Below are 18180 nucleotides of genomic sequence, written 5' to 3' on the forward strand. Positions count from 1 at the left end.
CATTAAAAATTAAAACAAAAAGAACTGAACTTTGCAGCATTAAGATGCCAAACTAATTTTCCATAGCTTCAGATCACCGAAACGCAGAGAAATAGAGCAAGAGTAGGCAGTACTCCATGTATCAATCCCAAAGAGAAAACATATTCCACAACAAAACATTCCAACAAAAAAGAAAATCATCTTTCTGGATATGGATTTATAACATGAGGGAAAGAAACGGCAATCACAGATTCACAGAATTAGAAGTCAGAGCTAATTCACACGTTACATTAAAAGAAACCCAATCAGAGTTACATATGGAAATAGACTGCCACATTATACAAACAACATTCCTTCTGTCTTGTGACAGTACAATAGGCAGAATGAAGGCATTAAAGAAACTACCAGATTTTTAGTTGTAAAAATTAAGTGCCTGAGACATAACTGTGTGCTATTTTGTGGTATTACTGAATGCAAGTATAAGAACAAATCCAGATGCATGCATTTCTCGATTTAACTCTCCAAAAACCACTCAGTGCTACAGAGGGTGACTGCACTTTCCATTATTAGCGGTTTCATATTCCCCTCATAGAGTCCCAATGCTGACAACAGGCAAAAACTACAAGGATAATTTCTCAGGTTTTGGTCACAAATCCCCATAATTTTTAAAAATAAACAAATATATAAGTATGTGCATAAAACAGTTAAGGGAGGGAGAAGAATTTCACTCTTGTGGAAGAAGCTGGGTAGATAAATCCTGGAGATGTGACACTTTCTACAATGCAGGAAACTCTGGCATAATCACTATTTCCGTCAATGTTTCTTAGCTGTTCCAAGATCACTGATCACATGTCAACTCTAAATACCATACATTAAATATCCTGTAAATCACAGACATGTCAGGATAAGATTTTTAACTGCAGAACTGAGTGAAACTAGGGTATTTCAGTAGCAATTAAGGTAGTATAGTAGCAGTTAAAATGAGGAAAACGACAATTCTGACCTAGCAGAGGGGCTCACTGCCTGCTAGAAATTGTAGGTAACATTTATTCCTTCCCTCCCAGTGTATAGGGATTTTCTGAGTCCACCTTTCCCAGTCAGGCAGAAACTGCAGTAAAATCCAAGGAGGCTCACCCCACCTAAAAAGCACAGCTCTGCATTCTAAAGAGAAATGTCTTCAGACACTAATGTGGCATTCAAATGTTGGACATGATCCACTGTAGACAATATGTTTTATGTAAGCGTTAACCAAAACCATACCCTGTTTTCTACATTCTCACAATCTTGGATTACTTAGGTTACTGGCACAAAATTGTAGCTTTCTTCAGGACAGTCAGCCCCATGGGTCAGCTTGATTCCTTTGAAATATTACGAGCTATAGTTTCTGAAACTTTAACCATAACTGTCTTCCACAGAAAAGTTCGCCAATTTCTCTAGAACGAATCCAGGCTATTTAATTTGTCATTTTCTGGTGCTGGTTTTTCCTTTTTTCAAATAAAGTTTTTCTTCTTAATTTGACAATGAAGTTAAAAAGACTGGAAGTAATTATTGTAACACATGACACTACAACCAGTACCTATATTCTTAACTTTCATAAGCACACCTCACACAGTATGGCATTTTCTAGAAATCTCTACCCCTTTCTGGTGACTGCAGCTAATCTTCAGAAACAGAGCCATAAGGCAGGAATGGACTTATAAATTAGACTTCAGCCTGAGCCAGCTGCTCTTTGCTAGCATTATTCCCTTTATGACCATCTGTCCCACCTGCTAATACACTTTTCCCCTCACACAGACTCTCCACTACAACGATTTGCCATCCTGGCTGACATACAAGCGTCAATTGGAAAGGAACTTGGATTAAATCCAACTTTGTGCCACCCAATATTTGGAGCTTTGGTAAGGCACCTGCTTGACTGCTGGTATAATTAAATCTGTCTTAAGTCTGCTTTAGTTTATGCCCAGTTCACCTCTGACCCAAACACCACCAGAGCTGGTTGCCACTTTAATCTTCCTTCTGCAGGCCAGTGTTGTTACAGAAGAGTCTCCTCTCTGTAAAGCAATTCTTGCTCTCAGATACAGTAGCACATTCCACTGGATGAATCTACTGAGATATATATTCTCTATTTGTTGAAGGTGAATTCACAAAACCCTGCAGTTATTGCTTATGAACTCTTGGGGTTTCAAAACTGGCTGCATGCCTGCTTTTGTCAGCATTTTCTGAATCATCCTAAATTTTCCCCCTTTGGCAGAATTGCCAGAGAGACACAATGCAAAGAAATGAGGAAGAGAAGAACTGGGAAGGGCTTAGAATGAGGAAACAGAAAACAAATGGCATGTTGTAACATGGTGAAATTCTGTAGTCATGGACTCTCAAGAATTCCCTGCTGTTTTCAGTGACACCAGCATTGGAATAAACCTTACCAAGGAGTCCAATTTGAAACATTTATTCCAGCATTTAATTTTTCCTGTCTGCTTAAAGCCTGACAACTGAAAGGGAAATAACTACTTTAGCATAGTTCAGAAGACTGCATAGCAGTGACACCACCCAAAAAAATCAGGAAGAACATGACAAAGTGCATAATTATAATTTCATCTCATGTACTGCTGACAATAGTCAGAAATAACAGGAAAGGGACTGCTGAAAAAGCACAAGTGAAGTCACCTTTTTCTGGGTGCTACTTTTATATGCCTGCAAAATACAGATGAGGCTTTTTAAAGGCTGTAATCCAGGGAAAGAGAAAGAATTATAGATGTGTGGCATAAGGAATAAAGAAAAAAGAAATATAAGTAATGAAAAAAGGAAATGAGCACAGTATAAAATTCAAAGGAGCACATGCTGACAGGCTTTACATTTCCAATAGAAAATTGGAATTTGACATCTGTGTTCATACAGTGTTTAAAATGAGCTCTTAGTTACTTGCACTGCATTCAGGAAGGAGGAAGAGGAAAAGAATGATATCTTAACTGAGCTCAGTTCTAAGCATAAGATTAAAATAAAAAGAGAGAGATGCAATTTCATGTCAGTTCCTGGCAGCTGCTCAGCATTCCTTATTATCATAGCTCTGTTTGCTTGTGGAGTGCTCATAATGTGGCAGAGTTGCAGAGTCCTTTGGAGTCCTTCTGAGATCCTTAGCTCTGCAACTTTGGGACCAGATGGAATAAACCTTATTTTGAACACCATTCATAATGCCAAAGTTTAACAAATAATAGAGCTGCTACAGAAATGTTGTTTGGAAAAAGACCTTAATGGGGGAAATAAATCTTTATTTCTATTGTATTTGAAGCAGATAAGAGTTAAAATTAAAGTCACTTATCCCATTTTAATTTTAGTTACTAATCTTTTAGCTAGTACCTGAAATTGTTATAAAGTTCTTCTTGTAACATTCTTAATTTCTACATCGAAAACATGTTCAGCAAATGCACCTTACAGAATTATTTACAGAATTATGACAGTCAAGCATGTCAGTAGCTCTGAATGCCTGCACAACAATCATTAGCATGTTATGGATACTGGCTGGCACCATCCACTGAAATGCTTCAGACAGTTATCTTTTAACAAAAAACACACCTTGAAAGAGTCAGTCACATGCTTTGCTGTTTCTCCTGAACATCCTCCGCCCGTGCACTCATTCTGACAGCCCTGGAAGAAATAAAACCAGAGGAAAACAAATTCAATGCACACTGCAGAAAAGTTGATACACACATCCAGTTAACTCATTTTAGGGACAGATTGCATTGACTGACCATTCAGACTTCGTTGTCAGTAAATATATTAGCAAGAACTTTGTGGTAGTTTCTTAGCACAGCTTTCTACCCTCTTATGTTTTCAGTTTTGCTTCAGTTGCATTATTTTGCACAACTGTGTTTCAGGGCCTTCTAGGAGAGACAACATCCTAGATCAGATTATCACTCTGAAGCACAGATGGATATGGACAACATCACAAGTCTTTCATTCAAAGCTAAATAATAGTGTTTTTACACAATTTCATCAGAGTCAAGTTCCTCTACTAGAGTATCCACCTAACAGATTCACTTTTGCCTGTTCTCAGAGAAGCCTGAGTAGGCAGAGTGAAGGGAAAAAGAAAGAATTGGTTTTATTAAATCGTTCATTAAACAAAGACAGTGATAAGGAATGCCCACCTATATGAATAAATAATGAGAATAATTTGAATTGTCTACTGCGTTAAACTTCAGGCTTTTGCCTCTGACTACACTAGAAAGGAACTGGAACCAAAAAAAACCAAAAAAACACCAACAAAAAAAGGAGTACTAGTTCCAGACATCCTTCTGTTCAGCAACAGAGAGATGACACAGACAGAGACACTAAGGGATGTTGTTGCCAGGGCTGACAGGCAAGCGAAAAGTCCTCCTGCGACCCTGCACTGGCTGCTCACCTCTTAGTGGCTGCTTCCCACCCTGTCACCCCTCAGCCTTGCTGCGTCTTAGGTGGGAAGTCCCAGGTCACAGGTATAATCCCCTGAAGGAAAGGTGCACAGGAAACCCTCCATGGTCAGCCTGTGAGATCCCTGTTCCAAGCTTTTACCCAGGGAGCAGCCACCAAACTGTGTGACCAAGGCTGGGACCACAGGGATCATGGGCATTGAAGCATGACACACACAAGGCAAATAACATTTTCCCTTTTTGCACATCATGGGGATATGGTATAAAAAGAAAAGCAGTATCTTCAGTGGGCCTTCGACGGTTTGCAGGCTTGCTATGAACATAAGAAAAAGCCAAACCCCCAACCAGAGCAGATCTCACTCCCTTTCCCCTTTCCCCCAAGGCCCCAGGGAGCCTACAGCATCCCTCCTGCCTTCTCAGCATCAGCTTTAACCCTTCTGTTCCTCTGTATTTTTAACCCTCTACAGAGAGACAGACAATCATGGCTAAAGGATCCTTCCTATGCACTAAAGCAGAATCTGTCAAGAGAAATCACAAATCTCTTCACAAAGTACCAATATGTTTTACCTTTTATTAAAAGTATTGAAAGCTTGGTGTTTTTTACTCCAGAAACACAAGACTTTGATAGAGTGTTCACTGGCATTCACATCAGACCTTAGCAGGACTGAAGTGTTATCCAAATCAAGGGACTCTCTGAGGGACATTGAATAATAGTGTGTCCTTGCTTTCCCTGCAATTCTTCAAACACTTCCAAATTCAGTGGTAAAATTCCCAGAAGGCTTTCATGACACTACCAGTTAACAATAGTTGAGTATCCTGCAGATTAATTAAGCCAACTGACTTTTTTCTTTGCACTGCAATGAATTAGGATGGAGAGCGTGCTGGTTACCAGCTAACACGGATGGGAACTGCCAGCTGAGGAACAAGAATGTCTCAAGGAGCTCCAGTTCCACTGCTGGCTTTTGTCTAATATCTAGCATGCCAAGTTGGATTTTCTAATAATAATTACTGGTGACAGCAAAAACTGACAAATGTTCAACCATCATGCTTCAGTTTCTTCCTGTCTTTCCTTTATGAAGTTGCCCTAAAGCAAGTGTTGGCATCAACACAGAGAGGACTGAAGCTGGATACAGTTTAATATCCTCTTTTATGATCTTCTTTACAGATACCAAACTAGTAAGTGAATTTCAAGTACAGACCACCTACAGGAGCAGCCCCTGGGGGCTCAATCATGTTGCCCTTTCAGTTCAAGGTTCCCATTAAACTGAGTGAAGTCAACAGCCCAATTTTTGGGCGTGTGCCACAGGGCCAATCCTGTTCTCCATGAAGTCATTATGTTTTACAGATTTAACTCATATTTAAAGCAAGTAGCTAACTGCCTTTGTTAACCGCATTGAGATTAAATTGAGTTAATCCCTCGGCACTAGAACGCATAAGACAATTACTTTCTAATTGATGGAGTCATATTTTAATGGCTCCATGGCTTATAAATCTGAAACATGCTAAATGCAATAGGGAAAATTGCTTCCTGATTTAGTGCCAGCATTGCCAAGGGAGGTATGCCAAGCATAAATCTGCCCTTTGTGTTTAATAGCAGGGTAGATTTAAAAGTGCATCCATTAAAACAGTGATGTTATCCTAAAGATACATTTGAGTCACTGGGTTAACATCTTCTCAAAAGTCACTCAAGACTGTATAAACTTGCCATGAAATTACACAAACATGACAGTTGTACACAAGCATGACACATTTCCTATGTCATGTTGTAGAGCTATGGTATATATAACTACTTTTTCTAGATTGAAAATAGAACAGTATTTCAAAGTTTTCCTTTAAAGATACTGAAAATGCACATTCATTTTACCATTCTTGTAAAGCCCATAGGAGAAAAAAAAAGTGTAAAGCATTACACTAGATTAAACTCCATTAAAAAATGGGATTTATGTGGCATTTTATCACTGTGAAATTCTACTAAATTTTATGCTTAATAGTTGTCATCTGCACTTCTGCTAGAAGTTTCCCAAACCCAGACATTCAGCTCCTGTATTTGGTCTTCAAACTGCCTTAGATATATATTTTTTCAACATCTTTCAGCACCATGACCCTGCAATCACTGCCTCTTGGCTACCCTGTTGTCTTTGGCACACCCTCTCTACCTCTTCTACTCAGTCAGATCAGTTATCCTTCAGCTGAAAGGCCATTCTGCTACAATAATAGACCCATCTCCTCCCCAAATTCCCTAGGTTTCCTAGAATACATGAATCTGCCTTTGCTTTTGCTGCACATTCACATTTGAGACACCCACTGGGAGCACCAATTTCTTTGTTCTCATTTGGGACTATCTGCTCTGTAAACTGCAATTCCAACAGATGCTTTGTCAAACCACTGTGCTTGGGTTTTAGGTACACCGTTATCTCACTGGCTCACCTTCAGTTATGAAACAGGAACTGACGATTATCAGAAACTTCATCACTGTAAACATAAGCTACAAACTGCACTTCTTTATCTATAGTGCATGAGATCATTTAATTAATAACAATAAGAAGAAGTGTCCATTTCTCAAACAAGTTTTGCAGTTACCTCTATGTGCCATGTGCTTTGTCAACCTTTTTGAAAGAAAACTAATTCTTTAATCAGTTCCACACTCATTAATTTTCCCTGTTCACACTTTCAATCAGGAAATTGTTTTGGCTACTTTTCAAGACAACTCAAGAGCTGCAGCTTCAGAAAATCCTTAGTCATCTTTTTTGGTTTCACCAGTCAGCTTATCAAAGTCAGCCCACAGACAGCTCCGATGCCTCCACTCTGAGTGAGAATTCCATCAACACCACCACTGCCCTGGTAGAGAACTGCCACTGACAGGGAACATCTGAAACCCCAATTTTATACCCATGAAAGAATCACAGACAGTGCTTTTTTTGGGCAAATGTTGGCTATTCATAGAGGACAAGAACCTAAAGAAGCAAATAAACAACAGATGCACAGCTGTGACTGCACAGGGTTCCTTCTACCAAGGCAACTCCAACTCCTGCTATGCAGAGAAACTTAAAAACAGGACTATCTTGTAGCAATCATCAGGCCCCAGCAAAGTTGGAGTGGGAGCTTCCTCTGAAGTCATATGAAAGACAATTTTCAGTTAAAAAAGTCCTTCCTGAGACATTTCTCCAAGCTAAAACAGTGTTTTTACTGCTTTTCCCAGTGCTTGCTTCTGGCTACTAAGTGTCTAAGAAATATTTCGTGCTCTAATTTGCACTGGAAGGATAATGAAATTGGAATACTCATCAGATTGCAGGAATGCAGCAGATCAATAAATTCAGTGCACAGCTCACACTACGGCCCTGCCGCAGGCAAGGCAGAGCCAGGGGTGTGATGGCCAGCACTTTGTCATTCAAAGCCACACAAACCACAGTTGTCATTCTGGAGCAGGTATAGGACAGAGTCCGAGGTGCACAAATGCCATATATTCTGTGTATTGCTGCAGTCTTATAAAAGCACCACCATGACTTCAAAACAGCTTTCATCTGTCCCAAAGAAATGTTAATACGATGTTGGCAGCCACACCACGTAAAAGATGAATTTGAAGAAAAACAGAACAGTAATGATGTTCGCAGCTTATTAAAAAAAAAAAAAAAAAAAAAAAAAAAAAGAAGAATCCACATACTGTCAAACAGAGATAAATTCTGAAAATTGCTGTAGGGTTGAGTCCTATAATACTATTTTTAATATCAACTACAAAATATATTTATTTAATGACATTTGTGAAAGTCTTCAGAGTTGAAGAAGCTCATTTATGGAATGCTGAGGCATATTAACCTCAGCTGTCATGGGAGTAGATGCATGATATAAAAATACTTTAATTCTGTCTTTATATTGCAGGTATGTGAAGAGGAACATACACCTATATATTACTGTGAACTATATTGTTACTGTGCAAGTGTCTCCAAGTATATTTGTTGTGCTGGGTCGTTTAGATGACAGAGCAGCACAACTTACCCACCAATGTCTTTTAAAGCTGCTCTTCTCAAAACCAAGACAAAAGAAGCAAGATGACTTACTCTTAAATGATATTTCTAACCGCTTATCAAGCCAAACAGAGACCTTTGAGTCATCTTTGTTAGACTGGGGCACTCTCCAAGCATTGGCTTGCCACTCTTTGACATGAATTCAGAAGGTGTACAGCACAAAATCAAGGGCAGCTCCAGTGAAACACCTCAGAGTATGCAAAGATCAGCACTGGGGGCGGGGGAACAAAACCAAAACCAACCAAACAAAGAAGGACAATTTGTTATAAGTAGTTTCAGTGTGTAGCTTTTAGCTGAGTTCCCGAGAATTTGTGTTGATTTCTACACTTTCAATACGTTTCTTAAGACTACTCTTGCTAACATACATCCACCCTGAGGCCTTGTCAGCTTGACATTATCACCTTATTGTGGCTGCTTGTTCAACCTTGAGCTGGCACTAATGTTGGTTAAACAGTGAGGCAGTGCAATAACAGTATAAAACAAAGGAAAATAAAAGGCAACCAGCACAGCAGAAAATGAAAGTTTCCACACTACTTAAGGATAATTTTGTATCAGAACAAAGGCATCAGGGCTTAGAACACAAAAGAGTTCCTTTGTATAAGAAAGCTGCATCACATAAAGTAAGGATGAATTGAAATAGACTATTATTAAATTAGTCCCAAAGACTGTGCAGGCACTTGTCTGTGGCTCTAGCTTGAAGAGTATATTTGCTTTAATTTAAAGCAATTTAAGTAGTTTGAATAAAACTGGAACGAGATCCTTTTAAAACAAGCATCATTGTTTTTATTATGTCTAAATAAAAGGCAATTCAGATTATATGAGCTCTTTCTAACTTATTGGCTAGTAAAATCTTAAACCAGAGAACATAGAGAAATTAAAATATTTAGCTAGCCCATCCAAGATTCCTATTTAGTAACATTTATAACTTTATCACAACTATCAAAGAAGACCAGGTTGGGTTCATGAAATTAAATAAATGCAAGACAACGTTGCAACGTAAAAGGAATTTCAGTCAGCACTCAGGTGAGAAACCTCTCATGGAAATAATGTCAATTTTCTGACTCAGAGCTTAAAATAATATTTGAATCAGTTCAGTAATGCCTAACCTGTTGTACAAGAAGGCTTGTATCAGTTCACCTGGAAGATAGGAAGGCTAGGCAAGGTGAAAGATAACTACTTCTGAAATCCAAAAAGGTTGTGTGCTTGGCAAACTTAATTATCAAGAAAGCTAAAATAAAGAGTTCGCCTGAAACAGAAGATAGATTAATTTGTTGTGACTGACTCCAAGGAGAACATGAGCAGAGACCTATTCAACTTCAGGCTAAAATTATTTTGCCAGAAAAATTTGCAGCATTAGCTGTGAATTACACCCATACAACATGGAGCCTAAAGCGTGGTCCTTGCCAGCTGAAAAACACTGAAAACCTACCACCAGCCCCATCCAATACAGGACATAAAGCAGCTGTAATCTCTGCACAGTGCCCCTTTAGGCATTAGCTAGTTTTGTCTTAATACATTTCCTGCACATCCATACAATTGTCCTTCCTATTTCTTTAGAGAAATAGGCAAGTACCCTAAAGAAATGCTCTTCACGAGTGACCTCTAAATGCAGTGTGCTTTAACCTTGATTTCTAAGCCCACTGCTCACACTGTTCTTGCTTGCTTGTTTTCCCTCCCATGACCCTCCTGTTGCTCTCACTCCCCAGTGCTGTTTCCTCTGTCTTCACAGTTTACTGGCTCTTCCCTTCTGATGGAGGAAAACAGCCTGGTACAATTAGGGGAAGAGGCAGATGACCTAATGGAGCTCTTCTATCTCTAACTCCTATGAACAGTGCCTCTAAGTGACTCTTTTGTTGGTTTGTTTGTCTGCTCTAGCATTAATTAGGTTTTTAACAAGTGCATTGTTTGTTAGAATGGCATAAAGGAAAACATGTTAAAGCCACCAGCTGGATCTAGTTGACCTATAAATTCATCTGCCTGTTTTCTAACTAGACAGTGTCTCATGGGTCTGTGATATGGAGATTGCACAAATAAATAAGTGAAAATTCTGAAAAGTCACCACGGTTTTATTGTGTTTAGGCCCAGTTCTCTTTGATATATAATCTTTTACATCAAACTGCCAAAAACAAAGGGTACACCTGAAGGGAAGTTATAGCCAGGTGGGGGTTGGTCTCTTCTCCCAGGCAACCAAAAACAGGACAAGGGGACATGGGCTCAAGCTCTGCCAGGGGAAGTTTAAGTTAGATGTTAGGAAGAAATTCTTTACAGAGAGGGTGATCAGGCATTGGAACGGCCTGCCCAGAGAGGTGGTGGATTCACCATCCCTGGAAGTTTTTAAAAAGAGATTGGACATGGCCCTTAGTGCCATGATATAGTAATTAGAGTTGGATCAGGGGTTGGACTTGATGATCTTGGAGGTCTTTTCCAACCCAATCTATTCTATGATTCTATGATTCTATTACATAGTTTTCTCTACCATTCTAAAGGGCTTTGCTGTTTACAACAAGGAAGCTTCTCTTCATTATATTTTCCCTAACATTTCTCTTTGCCCATGTGTTCTATAAGGCCACATACTAAATCAGCATTTTAAGATTCTATAGTAAAGTTAACCAGGATGCATTTTTTAACTGCACTGCTATACCAGCAAAGATGAGCCTAAGCATAATAAAAATTAATCTGCTTATTTTCCTCAAGGATTCAGTTGCAGTGGCTGTATTTCTTATTCTGAAACAGTTGCTGAGATAAATGACAGATCTGATTTAAAGATGCATAAAATATAGATTACAATTTATTTCTGAAATAGCCTCATGGTGGAAACCACACAGATCCTGCAGCTGATGACCAAGGCAATTGGCTTGGTGCGGTTACCAAATGATAACATAAATAACATGAAAGCATTAGAGAGTAGAAACAAATAAAGTCATTGTCTGGCGGTTTAGAACTGGAAGCAAGACAATTTAGTGCAGGAGACCAAAGCTTCTGCAGTTTGCAAATAAATCATTATAGACTCCAGGGGGGAAAAGAAAAAAAACTCAACCAAACCACAGCAGAGACAGTGATGGATTCCAAGATGAGAACCGACATGCTTAAATAAAAGAGCTAGCAGACAAAATCCTGTTTTTAAGGACATAGACCTGTTTGCAAGCTCCCTCATAACTACAGTGGAACCAGGAGAAACACGGGGTCAGGCCTGAATCACTGGCCTGTATAAGGGGTCATTTGTAGCTATTCTCAGAGTGCGTAGACCGTGTCCCATTTAAGTCCATTTTGCACTGGAATAAAGGTTTACATAAGACCTTTGCTGAGCAAAGATGAATCACACACCGAAAACAAAAGATCTGTGGAGGAAAAAAAAACCCAGTTTTTGGAGGAGAAAAGAGTTACTTTTTTTCACCACGAGTCCTGTGTACAGTCCTACTAGAGGTAATAAAACAGTAACTCACACAGCTGGCTCTCGAATAACATCAAGCATAATAAAACACTATGCAATTGCACATGTGGTGTCTGGTCTGTACAGGGCAGACACAGGCTGGCTTGGTATCACATCTAGCCCTGATAACTTTGCATGGCCTATTTAATTCATCACCCAGTATCAAGTGCCACTGGTGCAAAGGCACAAGAAGCACAACTTTCTGTAGCGTGCTGGCTGTCAGTGCAGTTATTCCCTGTTCCCTGCTCCCCAAGCAGGTGGTTTATCTGTGAAGTGTCCAACAGATGAAGCTGATAGAGCACGGCAGCAGCTATCTAACCTGGGATCTGATTGGGCTCAGGTCTGCAGGTACACTCTGCTTCACTAGTCAGAGGGGCACTTACAAACGTGCTTCTTTGCTGTGCTGGTCTTCTCAAGTGGCTGAGCAAAGCCCCTGGGTTTTGCTTGCAGGCAAGACTGTGTACACCCAGATGTGTGTTCTGCCTGGGCCTGTGGCCACAGGGATGTAGAAGGACCCAGTCTCGACCTTTCAAGGCTCAGAGAGGTCTAGGAGGTCTCTTTAAACAAATAATGGAAGGCAGGGTAGAAAAAAAAAACAAACCACAAGAGAAAGACAGCAAGCTTTGTCTAGAAGTGTTGCAAATACTGTATTCTCTTGGATTCTGATGGTGGGCTGGAACTGTTTGTTCCAGATAAAGAACAAAGACCTTCATTGTTTGTAAGCTTTAAATTAATTTTCTCACTGTATTACCTGGAAGCCCAGCTCTACAGTCACAAAACCCAAGTGAAGGAAGGTAAAAATATCTGTCCCTTCTACAAACAGGAAATTCAGGTGTAGACTGTCCCATCTCACACCTCATCCTGGCTATCAGCAGCTTCAGGGAATTCACTGGGAGGCAACAGGTGCCAGAATGGGGCATGCACAGCTCCCCAGGAACTAAATCTATAGCTCCTCTTCCTTAGAGAGACATACCCATCCAATCCATTACAGTTCTTATCAGGGAAAAGGAACAAATGTAAATGACTGATGTGGGTTTGGCTGTTCACCTGTACAAGCTGACCTATGCAAGCTGCAGAATACCCACCTATACTGGCTTCTGCAGGTTTTAAGTCTGGCATAATGAATTTAAAGCAATGGGAGATCTCTCCCTGGCTTTTACCAAAGCCTGGGTTATATCCTTGTGTCACATCTTTTGCTGTGTGTTCAAACACTGCCTTGTTTTAACAGGATACAATTCAACAAAGCAGAAAGGAAATTGAAGCTTTCCCCTTGATATAAGGGGCACTAGGAACAGAGCTAACCCAAAGGAAAACCCTTGGGACCTGTTTGAGGACAGCATCTCCAATAATGCTCTTGTTCAAACAACAACAGAGATGGAGCATATTTGCGTGATAGATGTGCAGCTCTGAATATTCTAGGAACTTCCCTGCTTTACAGTCTTTGAGTTGCAGTCAGTGGGTGCAACGAAAGGTAAGAAGCGTAATCCACCACACCAAGCAAATGTAAATAATCCCATGGAAGATTACTAACAGGCCAGGAAAAGCAGGGCACAACTACAGCGTCGCTGTACAGTGCCACACGTTGCTCCCGTGAATGTGGACAAACACCAAGATAACAACCACAAGAAGCTGTTTTTGTGATGATACCTGCTCAAAAGAGGTAAAATGTTTCAAAATAGTGACAAAACCAGGCACTCCATATATCCAATATATACTTGGTATATATTCAACTGTGTAACAATTCTAAGGCAGGAAAAAGATATGGATTTCAAAACTCCAAAATTTGTGAGTGGCGTTACACTTGCTCTGTGTCTTTCCTAAATAACCTGTGAGCAAGCCCTTCATCTGAAATCCCCTATCATTTGTTGACAGTGCCCAGAACAAACTGGATGCTGCCCAGGAAATTTGAGAGCAAAATATCACCCAGCACATTAAAAGTGGCCTTGGAAAAGTGTGGTCACAAATATTTGTAGAGAGGTCAGCATTAAGAACACAAAGCAAAGAGTGAGGCCCTTAGCCCAAATTATAGCATGGTAAAAGGGCACCACAAATCAGGAGTGATGCAGTCTCTGTCAGAAAAATAGTAACTTTGACATGCTGAGAAATGGCACTGGTAATGAAGATAATAAACAAGTTTATGGCATGCAATGTAGGCTTGTCTTCCTACAAGTCCACATCTGTACCAATGTTCAAACAGCCCAGCTCAGCTCCACAAATCTAAATTGCTAAATGACTTGTAAAAACCCCATGAACCAGGGGTTTTGTCCAGCTTCAGTTCACATGAACATCAATGCTCCTGACTAGAACATCTCTGTCACTTCTGAATGTATTCAGCTGATTGGAAGCACCTTAAAACAGTTTAGAATTGCATCTGATTTGTCCACTGTTCAGTTCACCTGGAAATGGCAGGACAGAGTATTCATTTTACGTGTATGTTTTAATAAATATTCTGTCCAATTAACATGATAAAAAACATTGCTGGCTACAGTACAACACCTAAAAGAAAATCCAAAAGGAAAATTGTAAATGCTAGATTTTCACATTAATTAAAAAAAAAAAAAAAAAAAAAAGCCGATGTTACTGGACTTCTATGTCCAGGTATCAAGAAGAGAATCAAACTGTAAATGCCAAAAGTTGCCTCTGAGAAAGTGTTGAAAGGCAAAAGATAATATTAAAAATATTAACCCACCCTTCCCAGATGATATACTCATGATGGGTCAACGCCTCAAATGTATGAGCATATGAATACAATATGATTTTTTTTGGCATGCGTGTACACATGCAGCTGTACAGCTGTGCCGAAAATGGTGCCTATGTAGCCACTACATAAGACCCTATGCTACAACTTCTACGTCATGCTGTGAAAGGAATAAACTTGGCTCACATTCTACTCTTACACTAAGACTTTTTTTTTTCTAGCTTTTAACCTCTATACTTCAGGCAATACTTTCTTGCAGTTGGGAAGGCTGTTGTCAGGTTGTAAGTAGGCATTGCCACAGTACAGGGCAGAAATCAAGACTCACAGTTTTGGCTCTCAACACCAGCACTGACTGTGACCTTGATAATTTGATGATATTAATAAATCTTGGTGTTCAGCTAAAAAAAAAAAAAAATTATGGTACTCCTGATCTACAAATCTATAAATATAGTTTGTAACAAACTAACTAATGATCCTATTAAAAAAAAATTACTTTTGCTTTTATTCATCCAGGATCAAAAACTTAACCCCTATACCTGTTTCCTCAAAGTTTAGAATCAGGGAATAAAAACCTGTATCACACATCTGGTAAGAAACTTGCTTCACAGCTAGCCTGCTAAATATGTTGAGAATATCACAAGTCTGACTGCTATGAGGTTTTCTTTCCCATACTGTTTTGGTTAAGAACTTCCTTTATTTCATCGGAGCGCAAGAGACTGTCTACATTAACTAGAAATTATAAGATATAAGAAAGAAAATATGTTATTATGGTGGATTTTAGATGGGCTTTATGTGATTTTTAATGACTTACATGATGATATGCAGTTGGATAAAGCCTTGTGAAATCATAATTTTATAACAGTAGGATATGCAATTTTATATGGTAAAGTTACATATTACATTTGAGATGTAACTTTCTATTCCATAAAATAAAAAAGTCTCTTTTATTCAGTGCTTCATATAGTTTTTCCAGTGTTTCATTTTCCACGTATCAAAGGAAAAATTCCACAATGTAGAACATTTAACATCAAGTATTACAGGAGTGAAAACTATCAGACAGAACCTTTGCAGAAGCTGTAAGAATTCTAACTGTGAATTGAATTTTACTTGCAGTCAGTTGCATTGAAAAGAAGTAAAAAGAAGACTTGGTGAATTCAATCAAAAACCAAAAGAAGACGTTATTTTTTTTTAAAGACAGCACTTTTCTTAAGGTTGGTGTTTTTATAACAATGTTTGAATCTCTGAGACATCCCCTTAACTTTCCCTTGATATCAGTAACTTCCCTAGGAGTTCTGACATACCTCTTCCTTTTCCATGGGCAGCACCTGCTGGTACAGTAATTCATGTTTAAAGAATTATTCTTTAAATACATGAGGAGAACAAAAGTTTAGCAAAGTTAGGATGTATTCCTAATTATGAGAAAAAAAGCTCAACCTCTTCTGTAAAGCACCTGGACTTCCTGAAGACAATAGGGAAGAAAATACTACTACTACTATACAGGCATGTTAAAGAAAATACATTCTGCAAAGAAATCTGCCTACAGTGGTGACTCTAAAGACCACCCTTGCACAGAGTTCTTTAAAAGTTGTTAAAAGACAAACATTCAGGGCTCAGAACAAACATGTACTGATCCACATCACTGTGACAAAAACTAAAACTGGATTTAAAAAAAAAAAATTTCAGTTTCTAAGCTTTTTTCCCAAGACCACAGGAAAATCCAGGCTGGAAGGGACCTCAGGAGGTCTTTAGTTCAACCTGCTGCTCAAGGCAAGGTCAGCTCTAAGCTCAGACCAGGTTTCTCAAGGCTTTATCCTGTTGGGTCTTGAAATTCCCAGGGATGGAGACTGCAGATTGTCTCTTGGCAACCCACTGCCTGACTGTCCTTGTGAGGAGAATTTTTTTCGTTATATCCAGTCTGAGCCTTTTTCATTTTAATTTATGCCATTTTCTCATGTCCTCCTAAGATATATCACTGCTGAGCCTGGCCCCATCTCGGTAATTTTCTTCTAGACTTTGGAAGGCTGCTATTACATCACCCCAAAGCCTCTTGTCCAGACTGAACACACCCAGTTCCCTCAGACTCTCAGTGTCAATGTTTTTAAGAAAGCTCATTCTCAGAAAAGGTAATGCAAATTCAAACATTTATTACAGAAGTGATAACCATGGAGACAACAGTCTAAATGAAATTCAACAAGAGGACATGACTTGTGTGGTACTGATCTCTCCAAACCCTAGTGGAAATTAATACAACCAGAACCTTGTGGAACTAAACCCTATTTGTACACCAGGGAAAACAATTGATTTTCTGTGCTCACTAGGAGTGGTTTTATCAAATATTATGTGGGAAATGCTCTAATAGGCAAAGTGAATTAGCAGCAGCTGTGTACCTACTGAGAAGTCGTATGTTGCCCTTCATTAATGCTTCAGGTATAATCTAAAATAAAACTTGGAACACACTGCTCAGGGAAGTAAATGAGTAACTCTGTTGGAATGGTATTATGACATTAGCTTGCAAAAACAGCAATAAACTATGGGCCAAGATGCACAAAAAAACAGATGGATAAAACTTCTTGATCATTTCAAAGACAGTTTCAGCTATTCTCGTTTAACTTTCGTATCATTTGATACACACACTGAAGGGCGACATTAGGCCTTCCCCTAAGCATGGCACTGGATTTTCCTCTGTAACAGCATATGGTTATACTTAATAAATTGCCCTTCTGCAACAGGTGCTCTATTTCATGATAATATCCCCTGCCCCCTTAATGTCTAAAGTCATAAAGCAATGAAGCTGTTTACAAGGTAAATGGGGCCCCCCACTCACTTCATCCTATGTAAGAATCAGAGGTTTCAAGCTGCAAGCATGTAGAGTGACAATGAATAACAAATTAGGGTCATGTAATACTTTGATTTATGCTCGACTACCACCTAAACTCAGACATTTAAAATGAAGGTTGGGCATTTAATCTCTCCATTACAGTGACAGTGGCAGCTGGATGGCCACAATTTATTATCAAAAGCCACATCAGTACTGAGCGCCTTGAATCACAGAAGCCTCTGATGGGCTTATCTAGCACCACGAAGTACATAACATGTCACTGGCTGAATGCGCCAGTTCTCCTGTGCAGCCTAAGGAGGTTGATTGTGCAAATTTTGCAGAGAGAATTTACACCTTACTTCCTTCATTCTAACACTGAAGGTCCTGCCCTAAAACCTACTAATAACCTTCAGTTCCTTATACATTCAGCTACGATTATTCATTTAAGAAAATAGCATAGCATAAGGAAGCAAGGAAAATAAGGCCTGTTCTGACTCTTTAGCATGCCCACATCAAATAATTTGTTTTAAAATGGGTGAATAAATTCAGAGCACCTGAGTGTTTACACAAATAATGAACTGATTTATCTCCTTTCTTAACACTACCTTCTCAGGGATAAATTAATGACTAATAAAATCCATTTGAATTATTTTCACCTATCAAATTCTACCAGGGATATGGCCTGTGGACTATTTTAGCAAGATGCCAGCTACCTAATGACTTTGCAACCTTCTTTTTTACCTATGACTTTGCAGCAGATTGCAATGCTCAATTTCCTTGGGAAAAATCAGCATATCCACTGGATCACACAATGCTAGGAGTGCTAGGCC

General features: G+C 39.2%; 1 protein-coding gene across 2 annotated transcripts in view; it reads right to left on the reverse strand.

Moving 5' to 3' along the window:
* Positions 1-18180, reverse strand: part of BCAT1 (branched chain amino acid transaminase 1) — a 62061-nt gene that overhangs the window by 41737 nt on the left and 2144 nt on the right. For both annotated transcript variants that reach the window (XM_050325191.1, XM_050325189.1), the window contains exon 2: positions 3550-3621. In XM_050325191.1, coding sequence (XP_050181148.1) covers positions 3550-3621 — 72 coding nt within the window. The remainder of the gene's footprint in view (positions 1-3549; positions 3622-18180) is intronic.

The sequence above is a fragment of the Myiozetetes cayanensis genome, unplaced genomic scaffold (genome assembly GCF_022539395.1).
Source record: "Myiozetetes cayanensis isolate MyiCay16 unplaced genomic scaffold, myiCay2020 scf3, whole genome shotgun sequence".
Lineage (NCBI taxonomy): Eukaryota > Metazoa > Chordata > Aves > Passeriformes > Tyrannidae > Myiozetetes > Myiozetetes cayanensis.